We start from the raw sequence: 25222 nt of genomic DNA, 5'->3' as shown, positions 1-25222 counted from the left end.
TTGGATCTCTGGGAGGGGACTGCCAAGGTGGGAGGTTACCATGAGAAAAAGATTGAATAATCAATGAAAGAATAACGTTCTATGAGTTGGGGTGTGGAATTTCAGAAGCTTGAACGTGGTAGGGAAAGTAGAAAATCTGAAAAGGGAAATGCAAAGGCTCAATCTAGATACAGCAGGGGTCAGTGAAGTGAAGGGAATGAAGACATGGATTTCTGGTCAGATGAGTATCGGGTAATATCAACAGCAGCAGAAAATGGTATAACAGGTGTAGGATTCGTTATGAATAGGAAGGTAGGGCAGAGGGTGTGTTACTGTGAACAGTTCAGTGACCGGGTTGTTCTAATCAGAATCGACACCAGACCAACACCGACAACGATAGTTCAGGTATACATGCTGACGTCGCAAGCTGAAGATGAACAGATAGAGAAAGTTTATGAGGATATTCAAAGGGTAATGCAGTATGTAAAGGGGGACGAAAATCTAATAGTCATGGGCGACTGGAATGCAGTTGTAGGGGAAGGAGTAGAAGAAAAGGTTACAGGAGAATATGGGCTTGGGACAAGGAATGAAAGAGGAGAAAAACTAATTGAGTTCTGTAACAAGTTTCAGCTAGTAATAGCGAATACCCTGTTCAAGAATCACAAGAGGAGGAGGTATACTTGGGAAAGGCGGGAGATACGGGAAGATTTCAATTAGATTACATCATGGTCAGACAGAGATTCCGAAATCAGATACTGGATTGTAAGGCATACCCAGGAGCAGATATAGACTCAGATCACAATATAGTAGTGATGAAGAGTACGCTGAAGTTCAAGACATTAGTCAGGAAGAATCAATACGCAAAGAAGTGGGATACGGAAGTACTAAGGAATGACGAGATACTTTTGAAGTTCTCTAACGCTATAGATACAGCAATAAGGAATAGCGCAGTAGGCAGTACAGTTGAAGAGGAATGGACATCTCTAAAAAGGGCCATCACAGAAGTTGGGAAGGAAAGCATAGGTACAAAGAAGGTAGCTGCGAAGAAACCATGGGTAACAGAAGAAATACTTCAGTTGATTGATGAAAGGAGGAAGTACAAACATGTTCCGGGAAAATCAGGAATACAGAAATACAAGTCGCTGAGGAATGAAATAAATAGGAAGTGCAGGGAAGCTAAGACGAAATGGCTGCAGGAAAAATGTGAAGACATCGAAAGCGATATGATTGCCAGAAGAACAGACTGAGCATACAGGAAAGTCAAAACAACTTTGGTGACATTAAAAGCAACGGTGGTAACATTGAGAGTGCAACGGGAATTCCACTGTTAATTGCAGAGGACAGAGCAGATATGTGGAAAGAATACATTGAAAGTCTCTATGAGGGGGAAGATTTGTCTGATGTGATAGAAGAAGAAACAGGAGTCGATTTAGAAGAGATAGCGGATCCAGTATTAGAATCGGAATTTAAAAGAGCTTTGTAGGACTTACGGTCATATAAGGCAGAAGGGATAGATAACATTCCATCAGAATTTCTAAAATCATTGGGGGAAGTGGCAACAAAACGACTATTCACGTTGGTGTGTAGAATATATGAGTCTGGCGACATACCATCTGACTTTCGGAAAAGCATCATCCACACAATTCCGAAGACGGCAAGAGCTGACAAGTGCGAGAATTATCGCACAATCAGCTTAACAGCTCATGCATCGAAGCTGCTTACAAGAATAATATACAGAAGAATGGAAAAGAAAATTGAGAATGCACTAGGTGACGATCAGTTTGGCTTTAGGAAAAGTAAAGGGACGAGAGAGGCAATTCTGACGTTACGGCTAATAATGGAAGCAAGGCTAAAGAAAAATCAAGACACTTTCATAGGATTTGTCGACCTGGAAAAAGTGTTCGACAATATAAAATGGTGCAAGCTGTTCGAGATTCTGAAAAAAGTAGGGGTAAGCCATAGGGAGAGACGGGTCATATACAATATGTACAACAACCAAGAGGGAATAATAAGAGTGGACGATCAAGAACGAAGTGCTCGTATTAAGAAGGGTGTAAGACAAGGCTGTAGCCTTTCGCCCCTACTCTTCAATCTGTACATCGAGGAAGCAATGATGGAAATAAAAGAAAGGTTCAGGAGTGGAATTAAAATACGAGGTGAAAGGATATCAATGATACGATTCGCTGATGACATTGCTATCCTGAGTGAAAGTGAAGAAGAATTAAATGATCTGCTGAACGGAATTAACAGTACACAGTATGGTTTGAGAGTAAATCGGAGAAAGTCTAAGGTAATGAGAAGTAGTAGAAATGAGAACAGCGAGAAACTTAACATCAGGATTGAGGGTCATGAAGCCAATGAAATTAAGGAATTCTACTACCTAGGCAGTAAAATAACCAATGACGGACGGAGCAAGGAGGACATCAAAAGCAGACTCGCTATGGCAAAAAAGGCATTTCTGGCCAACAGAAGTCTACTAATATCAAATACCGGCCTTAATTTGAGGAAGAAATTTTTGAGGATGTACGTCTGGAGTACAGCATTGTATGGTAGTGCAACATGGACTGTGGGAAAACCGGAACAGAAGAGATTCGAAGCATTTGAGATGTGGTGCTATAGATGAATGTTGAAAATTAGGTGGACTGATAAGGCAAGGAATGAGGAGGTTCTACGCAGAATCGGAGAGGAAAGGAATATGTGGAAAACACTGATAAAGAGAAGTGACATGATGATAGGACATCTGCTAAGACATGAGGGAATGACTTCCATGGTACTAGAGGGAGCTGTAGAGGGCAAAAACTGTAGAGGAAGACAGAGATTGGAATACGTCAAGCAAATAATTGAGGACGTAGGTTGCAAGTGCTACTCTGAGATGAAGAGGTTAGCACAGGAAAGGCATTCGTGGCGGGCCGCATCAAACCAGTCAGTAGACTGATGGAGGCGGGAGGGGGAGGGGGGGGGGGGGGGGGGAAAAAAAAAAAAAAAAAAAAAAAAAAAAAAAAAAAGGGTGTGTTCATTGGCTGAGTTGATGTGTAGGTGAAGGATTAGGTGGGTGAGGGCTATGGATTGTTCAGTTTGGAACTGGTATAGGGACTGATGGAAAAAAGGGTTACAGCCAGAGATGGGAACTCCCAAACCACCTTCCCTACCCTCTGGCTCCTACCCTTATAACCGCCCCCGGTGTAAAACCTGTCCCATGCACCCTCCCACCATCACCTACTACAGTCCTGTAACCCGGAACGTGTACACTATCAAAGGCAGAGCCACGTGTGAAAGCACCCACGCGATTTACCAACTGACCTGCCTACACTGTGAAGCCTTCTATGTGGGAATGACCAACAACAAACTGTCTATTCGCATGAACGGACACATGCAGACAGTGTTTGTTGCTAATGAGGATCACCCTGTGGCTAAACATGCTTTGGTGCATGGCCAGCACACCTTGGCACAGTGTTACATCGTCAGGGTTATCTGGATACTTCCCACTGACACCAACCTATCAGAATTCCGGAGATGGGAACTTGCCCTTCAATATATCCTCTCTTCCCGTCACCCACCAGGCCTCAACCTCCGCTAATTTCAAGTTGCCCCCCTCGTACATCACTTGTCACTCAACATCTTTGCCTCTGTACTTCCACCTCGACTGACATCTCTGCCCAAACTCTTTGCCTTTACACATGTCTGCCTGTGTCTGTATATGTGTGTGTGTGTGTGTGTGTGTGTGTGTGTGTGTGTGTGTGTGTGCGCGCGCGCGCGCGCGAGCGCGCGAGTGTATACCTGTCCCTTTTTCCCTCTAAGGTAAGTCTTTCCGCTCCCGGGATTGGAATGACTCCTTACCCTCTCCCTCAAAACCCGCAACCTTTCGTCTTTCCCTCTCCTTCCCTCTTTGCTGATGAAGCAACCATGGGTTGCGAAAGCTTGAAATTTGTGTGTGTGTTTCTGTGTTTTTTATTGTGTCTATCTACCAGCGCTTTCTCGTTTGGAAAGTCACAGCATCTTTGTTTTTTTAATATATTTTTCGCATGTGGAATGTTTGTATCTGTTATTCTCTGCGTGTGTGTGGGAGAGGTTGGAGGGGGGGAGGTCACACATGTAATATCTCTCTCACGCAAGTTCAAAAGATGTAATGATTCCATTAAATTTGTGCACATACAGAGTGTAATCTACATTTTGAATGTGAATGTGTCATCTGGCAACTTATCATTTTGGTACATAACTCAAAAAATACACTATTATTAAAAACAGCTATCATCCAAGGGATGAGAAACAACTAATCCCATTGAACTATTGTATTAATTATGTTATAGTCTTAACATGTTCGTGATTAAATTGTTGGTTTTAAGGGCACAACCTGCTGGCCTTCATTACACCAACAACTGTGCAATCACGTTAAACAGCAGGTTTTGTTTTCGTTGCTTAATGTTCCTAGATCCTAGTAACGAAATATTGTCATAAACATTAGGAATTACTTTGAGTATCCTAGGGTCAAAGATGACATCAACTCTCTCTTTGTTGCATGTGCAGCCATAAAGTGGTACCTGAACTTTTACTGCCTAATACATTATGCAATATTGCTATGTAGTAATCACACTAAAGCAATATGCAGGATTTGAATCAAGTCACAAAAGCAGAACGGCTTTTACTGAATTCAGATGGAAAGATAAATCATTTGAATGAAACAAAACAATGGAAGTTTGACAGTAATAATAAGTGATTTGTCACATGCGAATCATTTTCTAAAAGTATTTTATGTTACAGCTAAATTTTATTTATAGTATTAACATACTCACAGCCAAAAAAACACTGAAAAGGGAAAGAAAAGAAAAACAGAAGAGAGGGACAAAAGAAAGAACGAACACACAGTTGTAGAACCCACAGAGTTGAAGCTGTTGTGTCCGCAGCTCGTGGTCGTGCAGTAGTGTTCTCGCTTCCCGCGCCCGGGTTCGATTCCCGGCGGGGTCAGGGATTTTCTCTGCCTCGTGATGACTGGGTGTTGTGTGATGTCCTTAGGTTAGTTAGGTTTAAGTAGTTCTAAGTTCTAGGGGACTGATGACCATAGATGTTAAGTCCCATAGTGCTCAGAGCCATTTGAACATTTTTAAGGTGTTGTGGTAGTTCTCGAAACATAAGTACAGTTCGACTTCTCTTGAATTGTGATAATATAACAACCTCTTCAATTTTTAAGATCACACTAATTATACTTGGAGTTCCATAAAAAAAAAAACATTTTGTTACGGGTAGGTTGTATGTCTCTTCCTAAAAACATTTTTTGTCTCATTTAATTTTGGTTTGTATTGACTCCCCCCCCCCCCTCCCCCCCCTCTCTCTCTCTCTCTCTCTCTCTCTCTCTCTCTCTCTCTCTCTCTCTCTCTCTCTCGTGACATCCGCTGTTTTCTATAGATGTTATGGACATTCAGTTTTGGTTTACAAACATTGCTTTTACTGAATAAATTTCCTGGTTACATCTGCAGTATGTATTGCTCAGTTGAGTGCAGTTACAAACTCTGCATTTACAAGAGTAAGAGAACAAAACAACGACAATGTGCAGAACAAAGCAATAAGTTAAATTAAAGAGTAGATTTCTTGTGCACATACCATCAAAATAATGCTTTCTGTCCAAAGAGTGCAGATAAATAACTGTACATTTAATTTCATTGGAATATAATGTTTCCCATAAATTTTACTGTACTGTGCATGTTTTTCAATTCTCATGCTGATGCTAACTAGTAAGTTAGCCAGTGGAAAAATAACACTTCTACACATAACACATGTTTCTACAATACACAAATGAAACAATAATAAGGTGAATTTAGCGTACAGTTAACAAAAATCTTGAAGTGAGAAATTGCTAACAAAGTCTACCTGGAGCTACAATTATCCCTGAAGATCAAATAAATCAGATGCAATGACTTAAAAAAGTAACAGCACAGCAGTAAAATATAAGAGAAAAATTTAAAATCTTTCAACAGTGGATTGTGATTCTACAGTACTGATAAAATATTCAGCAACACAGATATAAATTAAAACCAAATCATTCCAGTTCAATTCCAGCAGATTAACAAATGAATAATGCTGATCGTAATTCTGCTGTAACTTACCAGTTCTAAACTTTAACCACGGCTCTCAATATTTTCTGTAACTGAATACTCGTAAATACCTACATGCAGATGTCTCCATTTTTGTTTTGGTTACGTTTAATTGTAGCCAACAAAGAATGCTGAAATGTTCAAAAGTGTCACACATGATGCTGCATTTAAAGAACTCACACAAACTGGAATCAGTTACACAAAAGAACACACGAAACTCTTTTGAAGCTGTGTAATACTGGTAAGGCCAAGCACATCTCTCCAGATATGCAAAACTATGTATTAAGTAACGCTGGGCACTGTTACAAGAATCTATCAACAACAGCAAAGCAGGAGAAATCAAATTAAAACTCTACAAGTCTACTAAACTCCCTCACAACAGAAGGAAGGAAAAATTTGGTTTAATGATCACTAACATTTTTCACAAAGGAGTTGATGGATTTATCTTACAATGTTGGTGTCCCTCTGCACCACCCCACACAACATGAATTCAGTGGGTAACAGCATCATAACTCAGCAATTGAGTACGTGAGGTTCCCCCCCTCCCCCCCTCGTGTACCAGTACACAATATATGAAAGAACAGAGTAACCACCATATGGCAACACTATTACTTAGTTTCCACAATCAACTCTTTTGCAAAATTAAGCAAATTCAACAGAACAACATACTTCTTGAAGAACACAATGTTTTGAAAGAATGTATTGACTTTTTTTTAAATTTTTGAAGATTTTGGAAGTAACAGTGAACTTTCAGCTGACCTTGTCCTCTCAAATGGCAGCACAAAATACAATATGTGTTATGGAGATGATAAGTTTCTAATGAAGTATTTCTTTTTATTTCATAATCAGGCAAACTGTATAAATATGATCTGATGAATATTTTAAAACAATAGTTCTTGCACTGAAATGTCATTCATAATAACAACACTTCACTCTGCAATACAAGTTAAAGATTTCGTGAGATAGGCAAGTATAAGTAAGCAAAATTTTGATGCAGGGTGAAGATTCTGCACAACAAAAAACACATCACAAATATCTACTGGCCAGACCACGTAATTTCATTACACACTGATACTGCATTAATGTACATAACTTCAAAGAAACATGAGGTTCTGTGTAACACTTTGATCTCACACACTTAATTTTAAGACTGTGCTAATTTGTCGTCTGGTCTGTAAGTAAATGCTACTAGAACACACAACGCACACACGCCTGTCTACACACAAACTGACGTGCACGCACACACGCGTGCGCCTACACACACACACACACACACACACACACACACACACACACACACACACAAAAACTAACTTTTCACAGGAGAAGTTATTTACTACAATCCCGTCAAATGTAGACTCCTTATTCTAAAAAAAAAAAAAGAAAAGAAATTTTTTATCATGTGTTAAACAAACTTTGTTTAGAGACATTTCATAATTATTACAGAAATAGCTCTAAACAAGCCTGCATTCACGTATTTCTTTTCTGAATATCGTCACACCTTGCATAAAAGTCACTACCAATTAACACTAAGTAAAACTTGCCAATTAAGTGAACAAAGTGTCTCTGTAAAACCAGAGATACCAATTCCAATATTGTATAATGCACACATGTGTACAAAATGTTTATATAGTAATATTACATATAGTAGATCAAAAGCATTCTAAAAAATCTTATCAATTCTTTAACGAGTACCAATACAGTTAACACATTGCTTTCTTCTCTTTATTTTCTAGCACAATGACTACTGCAATCTTGCAGAAACAACACACTAAAAAATAAAACAAAACTGAGTACAGTTTTGGCTTATCCTAAGTTTGAAATGAAGAGGGGAAAATAATTCATGGCTCAGCCAAACAAGACACAATGCTCCATTTTCAACCAAAGCCAGCAGACCTTTCACAGATTAGTGACTTTCATATCCGATGGAGCACCTTGTCTCATTCTTCTCAATAACAATCTTCCCTTGTGAGAGTGCAGTACAATCACCACATGGCCTACAGTACTTCTAACTACACAAATATCTTAACTGTACTTTTTTTGCAAATATTTAGAAGGATTTGAAGAGTCTGCATCAAAGCAGTTCTGATAACACAAACTCACACAAAAATGTGTACAGCCATTAGCACACAGTGAATCTACCATCCTACCATTCACTTGCTGCAACTGCACTCAGTCAAGAATGGGAGTTATGCAGCCCTCGTGCACATTTACTTTTAGACTCAACATCCTTTCAATTACAAAAATTCTACAATAATTATAACAAAAGCAAACGAAAAGAGTAATTAGTAGGCACAGTTAGAAAAAACATTTCTAATCAGTTTCAAACTCAGATTCCCCAGCAGATGTTTCTGTACAGACAATGCCATTCTCTGTAACAGTCTGCAACTGTTCAACAGCATCAATGCCATTAACTTGTCCATGATCCTCAACTAAATGTTTCTGCAATAGTTCAGGCTGAAAAAAATTTTGAGGACATGATGGACATTTGTATGGACCTTTGTGTGACTTCTTGTGTTTCCACAGGACTGACTGACGAGAGAAGCAGCGGCCACATTCAGAACACGAAAATGGCTTTTCACCTGTGTGGATTCGCACATGCTGTATGAGGTATTTTTCCTTCTTGAACTGTCGCTGGCAGATCTGGCAAGTGATGCCAGGACCATCCCCTGATGTAGTAACATTGGGGCCTTCTTCATCACCATCATCATCATCATCATCGTCGTCATCATCATCATCAACTGTAGTGACATCTACATCATCATCTTTCATGGTAATCATTCCAGGATCACTTCCTTTCATTTGGAAGTTTTGAGCATTTGTTGTTGAAGTGCTTACCATGCCATTTGCTGCTGTACTGCCGCCAGGAGTATTTGGAGTGGTATGGATTTTCATATGCTGTAGGAGATATTTTTCCTTTGAACATTTTCGGTCACAAATTGGGCAACTGACACCACCACCTTGAGGAGTACTTTGAGTGCTTGGTGTGCTTCTATGAATCATTAGATCATCTTGAGCAAGACATTTGTGCCTCCTGAATGCTGATGTATTACTAAATGTTCTCCAGCATGCATTGCACCTGAAAGTCAAAGTTACAAATGATTAAATAGACTGCACATACCAAATCACAAAAATTTAGACAATATGCTGTGAAATACTTACAGAAATAAATGTTACAAAATGAAATAATATTTCAGCAACCTATTGATTGGTGGTCTGATTGGTTAGATTGACAACTACATACATTTGTTCATATCAAGAAATGAAAAAACTATACCAGTTAAATTGAGCAGAGAGATACAGTAAGTCGTTCAGAATAATAAAGAAATTTTAACTGCTGTCACTAATAGCTCAAAGAAGGTGAATCCAGATTTCACTCTAATTAAAACTGCTCCAGAGAGACTTTCCATTTGAAAAAGAAATATATCAAATGAGTGAATAAATAAATTATGAACTTCCACTTCCCTCCCATCATTTTGGGGTCTTTGTCATTTATAAATGCATTCAAAATTCATTTTCGGTACATAAACATTAAAAACGAAAAGTAAAAGCATGAAAAATTACACGTAGTTCCTTCATATTACACAAAAGCAGAAAGCAGATGAAAAGGTCAAGTAAAATAAAATTTGTGACAGAAACAAAGAAAAGCTGCTCAAAATATCTGATCAGGGACGAGAAAGCTTTAGCTAATAGTTTTACGAACTGGTAAGAAAATACAGAGGTAGAAAGACAACTGAAAGCCATAGCAAAGCTAAAATGAACAGTGAGAGAAAAGAGTGAAAATAAATAAAATGTAAAAGATGGACCTTTCTGAAACAAAAAGGAGCTTGCGTAAAGAGAGAGAAATAAATACGTAACAGGAGGCATACACTGGGCAAAGAGGCAGAGTAGTTAAAGCACAGGACTTCTTTTTGCAAACAAGTTAGTTTTGTAATCTCTAGATTTCCTACAGTTTTGCTAGCACATTTCAGGCAAATGTTGAGATGTTCCTGTGGCTGTACCAAACCTGAAGCCTTCCTCCAAAGAGTTCACTTCCAATGACACATTAGGCTCTAACCTTCTTACTTTTGGAGACGTGTGGAGGTGTTGTGGTAGAGCACCATGATAGGGAGAATATTTTAGAAAAATTTTGAACCAATCAGATGATAAGAATTCCTCCCCTATAATTAAGTATGTTATGTCAGTGACATGATGAAGCTCAAAGCACAAGACTGGAGCAGTGAACAAAATTTAAATGACATACAGCATAAATTAATAAATCACATACATTGTTGCATGACAAGTATTGTGTGAGTTACATGGATAGCAATAGAGTTCTCTGAAATGTGGTAGAATATTCTCAGGAGTGTCAGACCCATTTCGTACCATGGCTTAAGTCAAAAGCCTTGGAGAAGAAGCTAAACCTATGTAACAAGAGGGGGACTCATAATACACCAAGTGCAGTATCACAGTGCTTGTAACAACACACTATTAATCAAGTCCAGTCACCATTCAGTCACCCAGATTATGTTTTTACTTAAACCAAATGATGAAATAGTTCTTTAGATTCAGCCATGACCAATTCATCTTACGGCTTTAACCGAATGAGATATGACTTCATCTGAATTAACCTTATAATAATGAAAAATCCAGAATGGAATGTGACAGTATTAAGAAAAGGTTAGTTGCTATTCACAACAGAAAGACTGTCAGAAAGTACGCTTTTGGCCAACAAGGCTTCATCAGAAATAAACTACACACACACACACATGACCACAGTCTGTGGCTGCTGAGGCCAGTCTGCAAGCAGCAGTGCATGATGGGAGAAGCAACTGGAAGGTGGGGGTAAGGAGGAGGGTGGGAGGGTGAGGGACAGCAGAGTAGGGGACGATAAAGTGCTGCTTGTGAGAGCATATAAGGACGAGATAGAGAGAGGATGGGTGAGGGGTAGCAGAAAATGAGAGAAGTAAAAAGACTGTGGGTGCATTGGTGGAACAGATGGCTGTGTAGTGCTGGAATGAAAACAGGGAAGTGGTTAGATGGGTAAGGACAATGACTAGCAAAGCTTGAAGCCAAGAGGATTAGGGCAACGTAGGATATATTGCAGGGAGAGTTCCCACCTGCACAACTAAGAAAAACTGGTGTTGTTGGGAAGGATGCAGATGGCACAGGCTGTGAAGCAGTCACTGAAATGAACGTCATGTTAGGCGGCACGATCAGCAACTGAGCGGTCCAGCTGTTTCTTGGCCACAGTTTGTTAGTAGCCATTCATGTGGACAAACAGCTTGTTGGTTGTCACACTCGAGTAGAATGCAGCACACTGGTTGCAGCTTAGTTTGCTGATCATCTGACTTGATTCCACAGGTGGCAGCGCTACCTTTGATGGGAGAGGTGATGCTTGTGGTACCAGACTGGAGTCCATGCTGGTGGGAGGATGTTTGGGGCAGGTCTTGCGTCTGGGTCTATTACAAGGATATGAGCCATGAGGCAAGGGGCTGAGATCAGGGGTTTTGTAGGGATGGACAAGGATATTGTGTAGGTTTGGTGGGATGCAGAATATCACTGTGGGATGGTTGGGGAAGGGTAGTGGGTGGGATATTCCTCATTTCAGAGGTAGTCAAAATCCTGGCGGACAATGCCATTCAGTTGCTCCAATCCTGGCTGGTACTGAGTAACGATGGGAATGCTCCTCTGTGGCTGGACAGTGGAACTTGAGGAGGAGGTGGTTGACTGGAAAGATAAGGCACGGGAGATCTGTTTTTGTACAAGTTTGGGAAGGTAATTACTGTCTGTGAAGGCCTCATCGAGACCTTTGGTAAATTTTGAGATGGATAGTTTGTCACTACAGATGTGATAGCCTTGGGCAGCTAGGCTGTATGGAAGGGACTTCTTGGTATGGTATAGGTGGCAGCTGTTGAAGTGGAGGTATTGCTGGTGGTTGGTAGGTTTGATATGGACGGAGGTACTGATGTAGCCATATTTGAGGTGGAGGTCAACAATGAGGAACGTGGCTTGTTGGGTTGAGGAGGACCAGGTGAAGTGACTAGGGGGGAAGGTGTTGAGGTTCTGGAGGAATGTAGATAGAGTGTCCTCACCCTCAAACCAGATCACACAGATATCATGAATGAATCTGAATCAGGTGAGGGGTTTGGGATTCTGGGGTTTAAAAAGGATTCCTCTAGACGGCCCACGAATAGGTTGGCATAGGATGGTGCCATGTGGGTGCCCATAGCTGTGCCCCAAATTTGTTTGTAGGTAATGCCTTGAAAGGAGAAGTAATTTTGGGTCAGGATATAGTTGGTCATGGTGACTAGGAAGGAGATTGTAGGTTTGGAATTAGTTGGGTGTTGGGAAAGGTAGTGTTCAACTGTGATAAGGTCATGTGTATTAGGTATGTTAGTGTAAAGGGAAGGGCATCAACAGTGACAAGCAGGGCACCATCAGGTACAGGAACCAGAACTGTGGAGAGTTTGTGGAGGAGATGGTTGGTACCTTTTATGTGGGAGGGTAGATCGTGGGTAATAGACTGAAGGTGATGGTTTATGAGAGCAGACATTCTCTATTTGGGGGCACAGTAACCGGTCATAATGGGACATTTTGGGTGGTTGGGTTTATGGACTTTAAGAAGCATGTAGCAGGTAGGAGTGTGGAGAATGGCAGGGGTGAAGAGAGAACTGGACTCCAGGTAGAGGTTCTGGGATGTATCCAAGGATTTGAGGAGAAACTGGAGATCCTGCTGGATTTCTGAAATGAGGTCACTGTGGCACAGTTTGTAGATGGATGACTCTGACAATTGGCGAGAGTCCTTATGCTGGGTAATCCTTGCATTTCAAAACAAATGGTGAAGCCTTTGTCAGCAGGTAGGATTATAAGGCCAGGATCAGTTTTTAGATGGTGGATTGCAGTTTGACCATTAATAGCTCCACTTAGACAGCTGCCACCCATTCTGTACCAAGAAGTCCCTTCCATACAGCAGACCCACCTGTGGCCTTCACATCTGTAGTGATGAGCAGTTCCCTATCGAAATATACCAATGGTCTCACTGAGGCCTTCACAGACCGTAATTACCATTCCAACCTTGTACGAAAACAAATCTCCTGGGCTGCATCTCTCTAGTCACCCACCACCTCCCAAAGTCCCACCGTCTGGCCACGGCGGAGCGTTCCCTTCATGACTCCATACCACCCGTGACTGGAGCAACTGAATCACATTGTCCGCCAGGGTTTGGACTACTCCTCATTGCGCCCTGTAATGAGGAATATCCCACCCACTACCCTTCCCAACCATCCCACAGTGGTATTCTGCAGCCCACTGAACCTACATAATATCCTCGCCCATCCCTACAAAACCCCTGCTCTCAACCGCTTGCCTCATGGCTCATATACCTGTGATAGACCCAGATGCAAGACCTGTTCCATACATCCTCCCACCAGCACCTACTACAGTCTGTTGTCACAGGCATCACCTTTCCCATCAAAGGCAGGGCCACTACCCGTGAAATCAGTTATGTGATCCAAAAGCTAAGCTGCAACCAGTGTTCTGCATTCTATGTGGGCATGACAAGCAACAAGCTGTCTGTCTGCATGAACGGCCATTGACAAATGTGGCCAGAAACAACTGGATCACCCAGTTGCTGATCCTGTCCCCAACACAATGTTCTTCATTTCAATGGTTGCTTCACAGCTTGTGCAAGTGGGAACTCTCCCTGTAATATATCCTATGTTCCCGTAACCTTCCTGGCCTGAAACTTTGTTAGTCATTTTCCTTACCCATCTGGCCCCTTCGCAGTTCCCATTCTAGCAGTACACAGCCCCCTATTCCACCAATCCAACCACTGTCATTTAACCACCCCACTCCCCCCCCCCCCCCCCCCCTGCCCCCCACCCCCCCCCCCCACTCATCTAGCCTCCAAATGGCACCCAGCTGCCCTGATCTCTCTCTACTCCACACCCCGGCACGCTCCCACCAGCAGCATTTTACTGCCCCTCCACCTCTACCCTGCTATCCCTACCCCTCACTGCCCAAGCCTCTTCCTTATCCCTACCACCCAGCTGCTTCGCCCATCAAGTGCAGCTGCTTGCAGTCTGGTCACAGTGTAACCACAGACTCTCCACTCTATGGTGAGTAGCAACTATCCTTTTCATAATATTGTCATTAACCTTACAATAGGATGTTAAATACTAATCACAATTCCTTCCTATAATATCAATTTACAGGTCTCCATCACAATTAAATTTTTGCCTCCCTCTACTTCCTTTTATCTCACCACACATTATGTCAATCTCGTCATTTTTGGATGTATAAACTTTTATTACTATAATGTGTGTTGGCTTTATGTGCAACTTGAGTACTGTAATGTATTCATTATGTGGTTCACAGTAGCTTTCTCATGTTCCTATTTTCTTATTCATTATTAGACCTACTGCTGCAGTAACTCTATCCAATTTTGTATTTACGACCCTATACTCACATTATCACAGGTCCTGTACTTCCCGGCATTGCTATTCCCACTACATCTAAACTTCAGTTATCTATTTCCCTTTTTAAATTTCCAAATTATCTATCTCATTAGAGATCTAAAGTTCCATACCCCAACTTCTAGGATGATAGTTTTACTTCTCCTGATTACAACATTCTCCTCGGTAGTCCTCACCCAGGTATATGAACGGGGAACTGTTTTACCTCTCTAAATTTTTACCAAAGAGGATGCCATTATTAATTCATACAAACCGAGCTACATGTTACTGGAAAACATAATGGCTGTTTTACATTCCTTTTCTTTCCTTTCAGCCATTTGCATTACCAACATAGTAAGGCTATGTTGCATGATGTTACACAGTCAAATTAATCAATCAACCATGTAGCCCCTGCAATAACTCAAAAGGCTGCTGCCCCTTCTTCAGGGACCATAGGTTAATCTGGCCGCTCCACAGATACCCAACCATTTCAATTGCACATATGGTACAGTTATCCGTATTGTTGAGGCATGCAATCCACCTCCCTTGGAATATCCATGGTTCATGAGGTGTGATGCATCATAGTTCCCATAACTGTACATCTTACGTTAGTTCTTCCAAGATGAAATAAGGCTTCCTTAGCTTTCTCTGCTAACTAAATTTGTCCACTTTCTTTACATGTAAAATACTATAAAGGTGGCAACAATATATTGATAAATTTACAGAATATATTGGGCTTTCATAATTCTGCTTTCTATATGTTTTTACTGGTTATTGGATGTAAGTAACAAATATTTTCCACTCATTCTGTTGAATAAAATTTACAAAACTAAGAGTCATTAAGTATTTCTAACATCAGATTGATGCACAACACAAATGAAAGATAAGTAAGAGACACTGCAAATTCCTAAATTACAGTTCCACAGTTACATTTCACTTTTTATGGTTCTGTACATCAATTGGTAAAAATGGAACCTTTATAGGATCACTTTGTTGCCTGTCAGTATGTCTGTCCCACTGTTAAGATGTGTTTTTCTCAGGAACTGATACAGGTAGCACAATGAACTTTATGTTGCACACTAAAGTCTACTGTTCTCAGTGGTGTAAAAAATTTTGAGCTTCCAAGTCAATGCAATCAAAAGATATGGCCACATATGTCACATATTTTGATACTCACAAACTCATTCATCGAAACCTATAGGTAAACCGTCTATACCCAGGTTGGGCCTGGTGGTCTAGCAGGGAAGAATGTACCTAGAAACCGAGAGGCTGCAAGAGGGAATCTCATTTTGGCCATAGACTTTTCAGTCTTCGTTTCAGCCTAGCCTACACCTCTCAAGATGCAAGGAGTCACCAGAAACAATATGGGGTTTGAATTCCATATTAAACGGTAAGTCCCCTTTCCCCTGTCGGATAACTGGAGTAATTGCTGAAATGGTGCCCAACAGAAAGACTTGCCCCAGGTCATTGAGCGATATGAAATTATTGTCTATATACATAATTAAATTTGTACAGAGCCCCAGAGCACAAGTCCTCCTCACACTTGTCCATCATATATTTCTTTTTTACTAAAATTTCAGGGTGGCAGCCTCATTATCTAGTGACAACTTTCATTCAAGTCAGCCAAACAGCCATGCTACAACCTGGAAACATCATCACTGTGAGCAATGTTAAATGATTTTCAGTTTTTTAAGAGCAAATATATTCTTACATTGGAGATATTTTCTGTTAGTATTTAAACTGATATTTTTGAAGATCATTCATTTGAACCATGATTTAATTACATAGAAATGTTAATATCATTATTTCTCACTATTATTTGCAATCTGCAAGTATTACTTTCCCTCTGGATCTAAATTAACATAAGCACAGTATAATAAACCATCTCTATAAATTTCCTTAACTTTAAATGCAATACTACCTATACAAACTAAACATTTATCTTTAAAAACTTTGGTAGATATACACTACCAACAGCATATTCCTGTCTCAAACCTCCCTACTTTTCTTATTTTTATTTTATTTAAAATCCAATATATCAAAAGTATCACTATTTTACCTCCCAATATATATTCGGCATTCATATCACTCAACTATTTACTGAAAAGTTGATACATTGATATTTCCTAAAAGATTGCAATCCCTAATAACCAGACACCACAGTCAGGACTATTTTCTCATATTTTCATTACTCCACTTAATTCAGAGGTTTTTTTTCCCTTGATCAAGATAATTATCTCACAAGTTGGAGCCTGTAAACCTGTTCAACCATTTCAAAATGAAACACAGCACAATTATGTTTATCTGCACACTTTCCAATTACAAACATGTCAGTAACATGAGGGGGGGGGGGGGGGGGGGGAGAGAGAGAGAGAGAGAGAGAGAGAGAGAGAGAGAGAGAGAGAGAGAGAGAGAGAGAGAGAGTAGAAGTAACATAAACAGTCAAAGATCACATTGAAACACTTAACAACAGAGAGCAAGAGAAGAGATCATAACTAATGGGGACTGTACACAATGTCACAGAAGTGAATGTATATTCTCTTGATTCCCTCTGCATTAGTTTACCTGCAGTCATGACTGTTGACGATGCAGTTTCTAACATCAATATATACAAAATGAGAATTTCATTGATTTCATCAGCTATGCTCCTCTGCCTATTTTGCTCCTCCGCTTTTTTCTTTATCTGACCCATCCTTTATTCAAGTTTTGAATGATTTATTGGCTGCCCTGTCTCTCATTGAGAAGAATTACCCTGTGTCCCTTCGTGAATTACTCCCCTCTAGCTCCGAAAGTATAAAATTTCCATTTAGGCCTCAAATACCTCTCTTATCAGTTCCACTGGCGCATATGAAGTACTAAAGTTTGTTTTCAAGATTTGGTGTGAATCTAATGATGTTTATTACGCCATATCAAAACTCTGCAATGAATCCCTTGTTAAAAATAGTAAACTGCCAATCATTTTCAACAACAGGGAGCTGTCTGCACCTTGTAAATTTACAGATCATGTGGTTTTAAGAATTTGTAACACACATGAGTAGTTTCATGAAAACACTTCATTTTGTGTGTGTGTGTGTGTGTGTGTGTGTGTGTGTGTGTGTGTGTGTGTGTGTGTGTGTGTGTGTGCGCGCGTGTAAGTGAGACAGAGAGAGAGAGAGAGAGAGAGAGAGAGAGAGAGAGAGAGAGAGAGAGATATCTTTAACTGCAATACTGCTCTCAAAATCACAGCCAGATTAGTTAAACAGAACTATAAAGCAGTGTTAGGTGCAACTTTTGAGTGGGACGTAAAAATAAATCTGAAAAAAGTGTACAGGAAATTGGCACATAATACAGCAAAGAGAAGATTCAGAGTGCTAGGTCAATACAGAAAAGCTAAACGTAGGCAACAGCTTTGACCTTGGGTCAATTTCCTGCATGTGTTCAACAGATAATACATTGTCCACATAATCAATTCATGCCTGAAAAAAATACCATCCCAATAACCACAGCTCTCCTGAATAAATTGTCTGTTCTGAGTGACTTCACCAGATTACAATTCCACTCTCCTTTCTGTCACTTTAGTGCATTTTTCCCACTACCAAAAAGAATTAAAAACTAGATTTCCCACATAAAATCATTTTTATGCAACACTGTAGTGTAAAATGCAATATGAACTCTATTCAGCAAATCATAAAGACTGGCTATACCACAGGAATCCCATACAAAACTGCTACTTTGTTATACAACTGACCTCCAAACAAACTGTGTATAAGGCTATCCACGTGATGAGATTTAAACCTGTTGTGGTACGATAATCTTTATGCATTCTGAAGATATCATTAGAAAATTACAACTTAAGATGAACACCATTACACAACTGGAGTTGTTGCTGGTTGCTGTGCAGAGATTAATGAACTATGTGTATTACAGCCTTCTACAAAATTAACATACACTAACTACCACAATAAATTCAGAAAAACTAAATACATATTCATAGAATAGGAATACTTCTTAGGTCCAACTATTCCAGATTAACTGCTTGCCCATAGCATGACAGGCACTCCTGGGCACAGTTGGGGAGGGCTGGAGAAACTGCTCACACATTGGCAGCCAACACTTTGCACAGAAGATGGCCAGCTAGGGTGTTTAACCATGACTTAGCAAATAACTGTAACAAGATATGTTTAACAAATGCACAACCTAAGTAAAACAAAATACTACACCATTTTATTATATTTCTGGCAGATTATATTTTATTTTTGTTCACAAATGACACAATATTTTGTGTTGGAGCCAAAACTGCTACAAAAAGAACAGAAGAATGCTCATCAGTGTTGGATTGAGATACTGGGAGCGTTCTGCAATTTTAATCCTTTTCATGAGAGGATAAAATAAAATCATTAACAAAAATAAAAATAGCAACAAGAAGAATAAGAAGAAGCTGTTCCCAAAAAAAATGTTGAACCATAAACTTCAGGTCTCCTGCATTCCTGTGCAACTTGAAAAACACTTCTATTTGTAAATCACTATACCACTGTAGTACATGTGTGCTACTTTAACACCTATTACTTGGGCAGAGTGCAATATAGTAAATCAATAACTTCTCACTGTAGTATTTGGTGCAACTGAATATGAACTGAGAGCAGTAAATATTTTCACTTTCTTTTTGGAATTGAACAAGACTTAACCTTTCACTCAAAATTTTGCTGGTAGCAATGAAAGACATTTCATTAAAAGGCTAAGCTATTTGTATCACACTGCCTTTTGAGTGAGCACATGTCGTCCATGATTATGTTAATTCTACAGCAAACGCTAATAATCAACAGATTTTTCACTTGAGATGTCATATTTACATTATCTAAAAATACTTATGTCGTTTGGAAGGTTTGTATGCACATGATGGAACATGGTGCGAATGCAATGCAATGCAATGGATCCCCTTTGCGGGTAGCCGACCATCTGTGCCTGCCTGGTGGGTGAGCTACGGGGATTGTCAGGTGTCCATGCTCCATGAAGCAGAGTTTGAACAACCTGGCCTAAACGGAAAAACAATGACAGCCTCTGGTCACACAAACGGTTCCATAACCAGTCTTGAGTTCTTAGAATGTCATCAGATGATTTTAATACAAGAATATCTTTTTCATAATGCACGACACACCTCTGAATTAACTGTCCCTTATTACTGCCAGTTTCTGTGTCACATCACCAGTGGAAGAATGCTCCTTTCAGGGCACAAAAAACGTGAAATGTTCCCGTTTACTTAAAAGACACTGACTGAAAAATGGGGTACCAGTTGCCTCATTCTACCTTCCTCGGCACCTTTAAAAATTTTGGCATGCAAATATTTTCAATCTTTTTTTTGACATGCAACTGATCTCAACCTCCCACAAATTTCCCTAAATTCACGTACACCCAATAGTCCATCACTGTAAGTCGTTCATATCCATCCACTTCCAGTTGCCCTTTTCAATCACTATCTGCCCAACTCATTGTCATTCTCGCTTAGTGTCTTTCTGTCATTGTCTCCTGTGCCACAGCCACAGTCCCCTTTGTTCTGTCCTACTACTATAGTCTCATTGTCTCCCTCTTGGTCTCTCTTACACCCCCCCCCCCCCCCAGCACTGTCTTTTTCACTCTTTTCCTGGCAGTGTTCTGTCACTATCAACTATGTTCCATTGCCATGTTCCCCCCCTCACCTCTCTCTCTCTCTCTCTCTCTCTCTCTCTCACACACACACACACACACACACACACACACACACACACACACAAAAGACTTTTCTCTTTTGCTCTTTCTAAGATACAACCACTGTCTAGAGTCTTTCAATATTTATTATTTTTATGTCTCTTTGCCACTGCCACTGTGTTCTTATTTCTCAGCATAAAGGAAGTGAGAATATGTTCACATGGCAAAATTCTTGAGAAAATTTTTTAAGCTGCTGAGGAAGGTAGAATGACGCAGCTAGCGTCCTACTTTTCAGTCATAAACATGAACATATTCACATTTTTTGTGCTCCGATAGGAGCAATTTTCCACTGGTCCCCTTCTTTTTCCTGCTGCAGCATGGCATTTAATGCGTATGAAAAATGAATTGGTCAGTCAAATTTAGATAGTTTACTTATGTGAAACTGAAGTAATGCAAAACTAATTTTACATCTCAGACCAGATTTTATTTGGGGAGGAAGAAATTGCATGTGCTTAAGTACTACAACATGAGGTTCCCAGGTGATGATGAAGACACTACTGCACATTTCTCCATGCTACATCACTTTACAACTATGATTTCGCCACATCACTTTACAACTAGAATTTCGCCTCACACCATACTTTACGTGTAACTTTGAACTTCTGTATCTCAGATATGGATAAATATAAGATGAAAATTTGCAAGGTTGTTCGAGACCAGGATCTTAGGAAACATTATAAAAATTACGGCCATTTGCTGCACATAGCCATCTCAGAAATCTCGGCTGGATTTCAGGTCTGCTGGTAATGGTGAGAATATAGCAAAAAAAACCCTTCTTGTGAACTACTGATGCCTCCACAAGTCCCATCAAGCCCACCATAGACCATATCAAAGAACCAACTGATTTGCTTCGTTTGTCTAAGCAGGAGGAAGTGTGTAACATTCATAGCTGGACCATGTACTGTAGGATATTGACACTAAGACGATCCTTCTGTTGGGTATACAAACAGTTCCCAGCCCAAGGGCTATCCAAAACACTTGACAGAACCAAATGTATGATCACCAGAAAATACTCCTTTTATGGACAGCATTTCAGAACATATTAAGTACCCACACTGTTGCATGCATACCGATAATCTCATTATGTTTCTGTTAAAACTGAGATTATAGCATTATACTGAAACTGGTAGCAATAACAGACAACAAATACAATCGTATCTCATGAATTAAAAATATTACGTCAGAAAAAAATCCTTATTTTGTTTTAGCGCATGTAGGTTTTCAACTGTAGTGAACAACCAGAACCATTACAGGTCAATGTGAATAACACGATACAGCCAACAAGAAGAACCATGCAAACTGTTACTTCAGAATAGTTTCTCTGTACTGGCTATCCCCACTGTTTACTTCCACATCAAGGTTTCTGTGCACATGCCTTGAATTATTAGGAAAGCACTCTGAAAGAAGTGAACAAGAAATGTCTGACACATTTGGAGATTTTGACCTCAATTCTACCTTGGTTCCAGTGCTCACTACAGTAATGGGGTGTGAAATTCTAATACAAAATGTCTGACAGCAGTAAATATCTCAACTCACTAAGAGAATGACAGTAAGGGCAGATGAGTTGCTTCATAAGACTGATTGGGCCCTTGGTTCAGTAAATGGCACAGGAAACCAACAAGGTAGTGTCTGTTACACCAATGTCAGGCTGAAGCGACAAACCAACTCCCTTACCACAAGACTGAAGGCTGAAATGGAAGAAATACAAAACCACAAAATGGGGCAAAAACTATATTGTGACTGCAACTTCCACAAGACAGAAATCACAGTAACAAGTCCACCCAGAGTAAGAATAACTCATGCAATTTGTATTTTGTTCGAATACACAAAAACTACATTTATAAACCTTAAACATTCCGTCAGAACATTAAATCTAATGAAGTCTAACATATATAAGTACTCAAAGTTTTAAATATTGCCTCAAAAAATAGTTACATAAGTTTTTTGTTTGTTTGCAGGTACATGTCTGCAGACCTGGTACACACTGAAATCCCCATGCTATAGTACCATAGCATGCTGCTAGAAGAATCAAATCAAAATGGTGCAGCCAATTAATAAAGGGGAGTATTAGATAGTAGTCAATTTTCTGTATTTGAAAGGGAATAATGTTGGAACAATATATCCTGAGCTGGAGGAACTGTATGACCACAATGAACCACAATATGACACAATAGTAAATCGCACAAATACTTCCACTGTGGTCAAACACGTGTGAATGCAAAAACTGAAGCGGCAGACCATCTCTAGGAAGACCCGAGAATCTCTAGAAAAGCGGAGACACTGGCATTCAAAGACCAATGTGTCACCAATCATACAATAGTGGAAAATATGAAAATCAGTTATGGATCAGTTTTGAAAATCTTGCCCTATATTTTGAACACGGAAAAGGCCACACCTGCTCGATTATCAATTTACCATGCCGGGTCAAAAAGCCCACTGAGCCAAGGCAGTTGCAGAAATGTTGCATCTGTTGTCTTTAGTTGCCTAGTCACCATGGACAAATTCTGGGTGTTCCACTACAGCCCCAAAACAAAGGAGCCAAGCAAGCAGTGCAAACATGTGCTTTCAACACTGTCAAAAGAAAGCAAAGCAAAGACTCCACCATCATTGGGCAAGTTACTGGCGAGTGCTTTTGGCGGCTGTCATGGTGTGGTGCTAACAAAGTATGCTCATAAGGGGCAAACTGTTGCACCACTGTACCAAACAGTCAAAATGCAGACTTCAACAACAAGCATCTACACTATGTCATCCATTGTTGGGAAAAAGTGTCATACTGAAGGGTGAATATGTAGAGCAAGACTAGTGCCACCACAAAGTTTAATGATCACAGCTTTATTTTTTCAAGGTGATAACTAAAATTTAACTAAAATTAAATGACTATCCCTCGAACCGATAACTTGTGTCCCATCTACAAATGATGGCAGAATTAGCAGTGATGGAAGACCTATAATCAAAGTGCCAGGGATGCAATGGTAGGTCACCCGCAGGGTGCTGTTTGACAATCAAACATGCACCTAGAGTCCAATTGTAGCACTGAATGGCAATGAGAGAGAGGCCATGAAAATGGTCATTAAAAGACATCTCCATGCTGTTCAGATGTATAGTTTATGTTAGACAACACTTGGCAATAGTATTTTTAACACTTGCCAACAAAATTTTTCTTCTTCGGTAAGTCATGGATGAACCAGTTTCTGGCTGTCAATCTCAGTTTTCTTGTGACACACTACCATTTATCTTTCAAAGGTATTGAAGAATGTTGCTTATTGGTTATTCTTCTGTGGCTTAAGTTAAATATTTCACCGAAGTAATTGTTGAAAAAAATAATCAAAAACATGTACAAGAAATTTCCAAATATGGTCCTTAGTTCAGAAATCTACCTCCAGGAAAATGAAGGTGGTTCTGACAATTCATGCTTGAACATGTAAAATCACACTGTTTTTGTTTAAAGTCCCTTGCAACTGAGCACAGAGTTCTGACAACTGTTGCAAGTGGAAGGGTTATTGTTCGAAGAACATGAAAGTTTGCAGTTTGTGTTAATTCAGAAGAAATGATTCTTATCTGCTACTCACACTTACCCAGTATAAGAAATGTAAATGATGTGTATGTGAAGATCAAGGTAATTGCAATTCTTCTTGGCATGTAGCTCAGGTACATAAAGCACTGCCACTTTCCAAGTGAGTGTGACAGCAGAGAAAGAAAAACTCCACTATAATATAAAAAATGCCATATCTGTATGAAAGCCATATATATAACTTCACATGGATTCATGCACTTATGAAAGAAGTTTCCAAGGATCAGTGAAGCAAATATTTTTAGGACTGCAAATATGGGACTTCAAATCTAATAAATGTTTCCTTGATTTGGTGAGTTATGTTGAAAGAATGGCATTGCTATCTTTCACAAGTGTCTGCATTTTTTTTTTTTGGGTAATCACAGGACATGGAACTATCGTCATACTGTACACTAAGTATGAAGACCATCCACTTATGGTATGTAACATGTCACTGACACTATAGTCTTGAATGATCATTTGGAATTCTTCCTGGGTAACCTCGGCACTTGTGGTATCATTTGCTATCAATGCCATACCAAGCCAGTCCACATTTAGAAGCTGGCAGCAACCATGTGAATGCGCCACCACTGTGCGCACAACTCCAAGACACACCCTCCTCAGCCAGAGCGAGCAGCGCTGCCACAGAACCGAGTTAAAGGATGCCACATGTTGTACCCATCAACTGTGTCTGTCTAGTCTAGTCTTTGTACCATGACACACTGCCTCTGTTACTACTGTGGATATAAGGACTCTGCCTCGCTCCAGTACTTGCACTGTTTAGTGATCTGTATTTTGCTATGGGAATTCAAGCTAAGTAAAAGTAGTTTGTCATACACTACATTTGCATCTTATTGTTTTGCTGTCTTATCTTAAAACCCACAAACTCCTTGGCATCCACCAGCAGAACAACCCAACAGCTGGCAACGAGGAGAAACTACATTTTCTTTTGCTGCTTGGTCTTATTTCTTGTCAATGCAGAACATTGGCGACATTGTTTCTTTTTTCTTTTTGTTTCACTTTCCGCCAATTGTATTTACTGTGTGTATTTCTTGCAGAATCATGGACATTATCTATGCTTGCCTGCCACATTGCTTCAGTGGCATGTGTGTTTCAGAACATTTGCCCAGCAGCTGACTGTGTTTCTTGTGCTTTTGGATAGCCTTTAATTCATACTCTCTTCCAGCATAATGTTTGCGGTCTGTTTTTCGTATAAATTCCACTTTTTGGGTGTTTGATCATGACCAGTCCCTCTGAAGAACTATCATTAACTAAGATTATTCAGTTTCATGCTCAGCAGGTGCTACAGCTAATACAAATTATGAACAGGCTGCTGCAGTGCAAACAAACACAGGAGCGCTGCCCCAGCACTGTCACAGCATGCAGCACCTGTTTCTGCCTCACCATTCCAAACAATTGATTCTTAACAAGAGGAACAGTTCAAATAATGT

The 25222-nt window shown here is 39.9% G+C and overlaps 1 protein-coding gene across 3 annotated transcripts in view; it reads right to left on the bottom strand.

The window, feature by feature from the left end:
• Window positions 1-6878: 6878 nt before the first annotated feature.
• Window positions 6879-25222, bottom strand: part of LOC126462149 (zinc finger protein 808-like) — a 158067-nt gene continuing 139723 nt past the window's right edge. For 2 of the 3 annotated variants that reach the window (XM_050096052.1, XM_050096053.1), the window contains one exon: window positions 6879-9144. In XM_050096052.1, coding sequence (XP_049952009.1) covers window positions 8379-9144 — 766 coding nt within the window. In that variant the 3' untranslated portion in view covers window positions 6879-8378. The remainder of the gene's footprint in view (window positions 9145-25222) is intronic. The other variant, XR_007585953.1, reaches the window with a different exon arrangement.

This window comes from Schistocerca serialis, chromosome 1 (genome assembly GCF_023864345.2).
Source record: "Schistocerca serialis cubense isolate TAMUIC-IGC-003099 chromosome 1, iqSchSeri2.2, whole genome shotgun sequence".
NCBI lineage: Eukaryota > Metazoa > Arthropoda > Insecta > Orthoptera > Acrididae > Schistocerca > Schistocerca serialis.
Note: the sequence above shows the minus strand (reverse complement) of the source record. Positions and strands in the feature narration are given on the sequence as shown.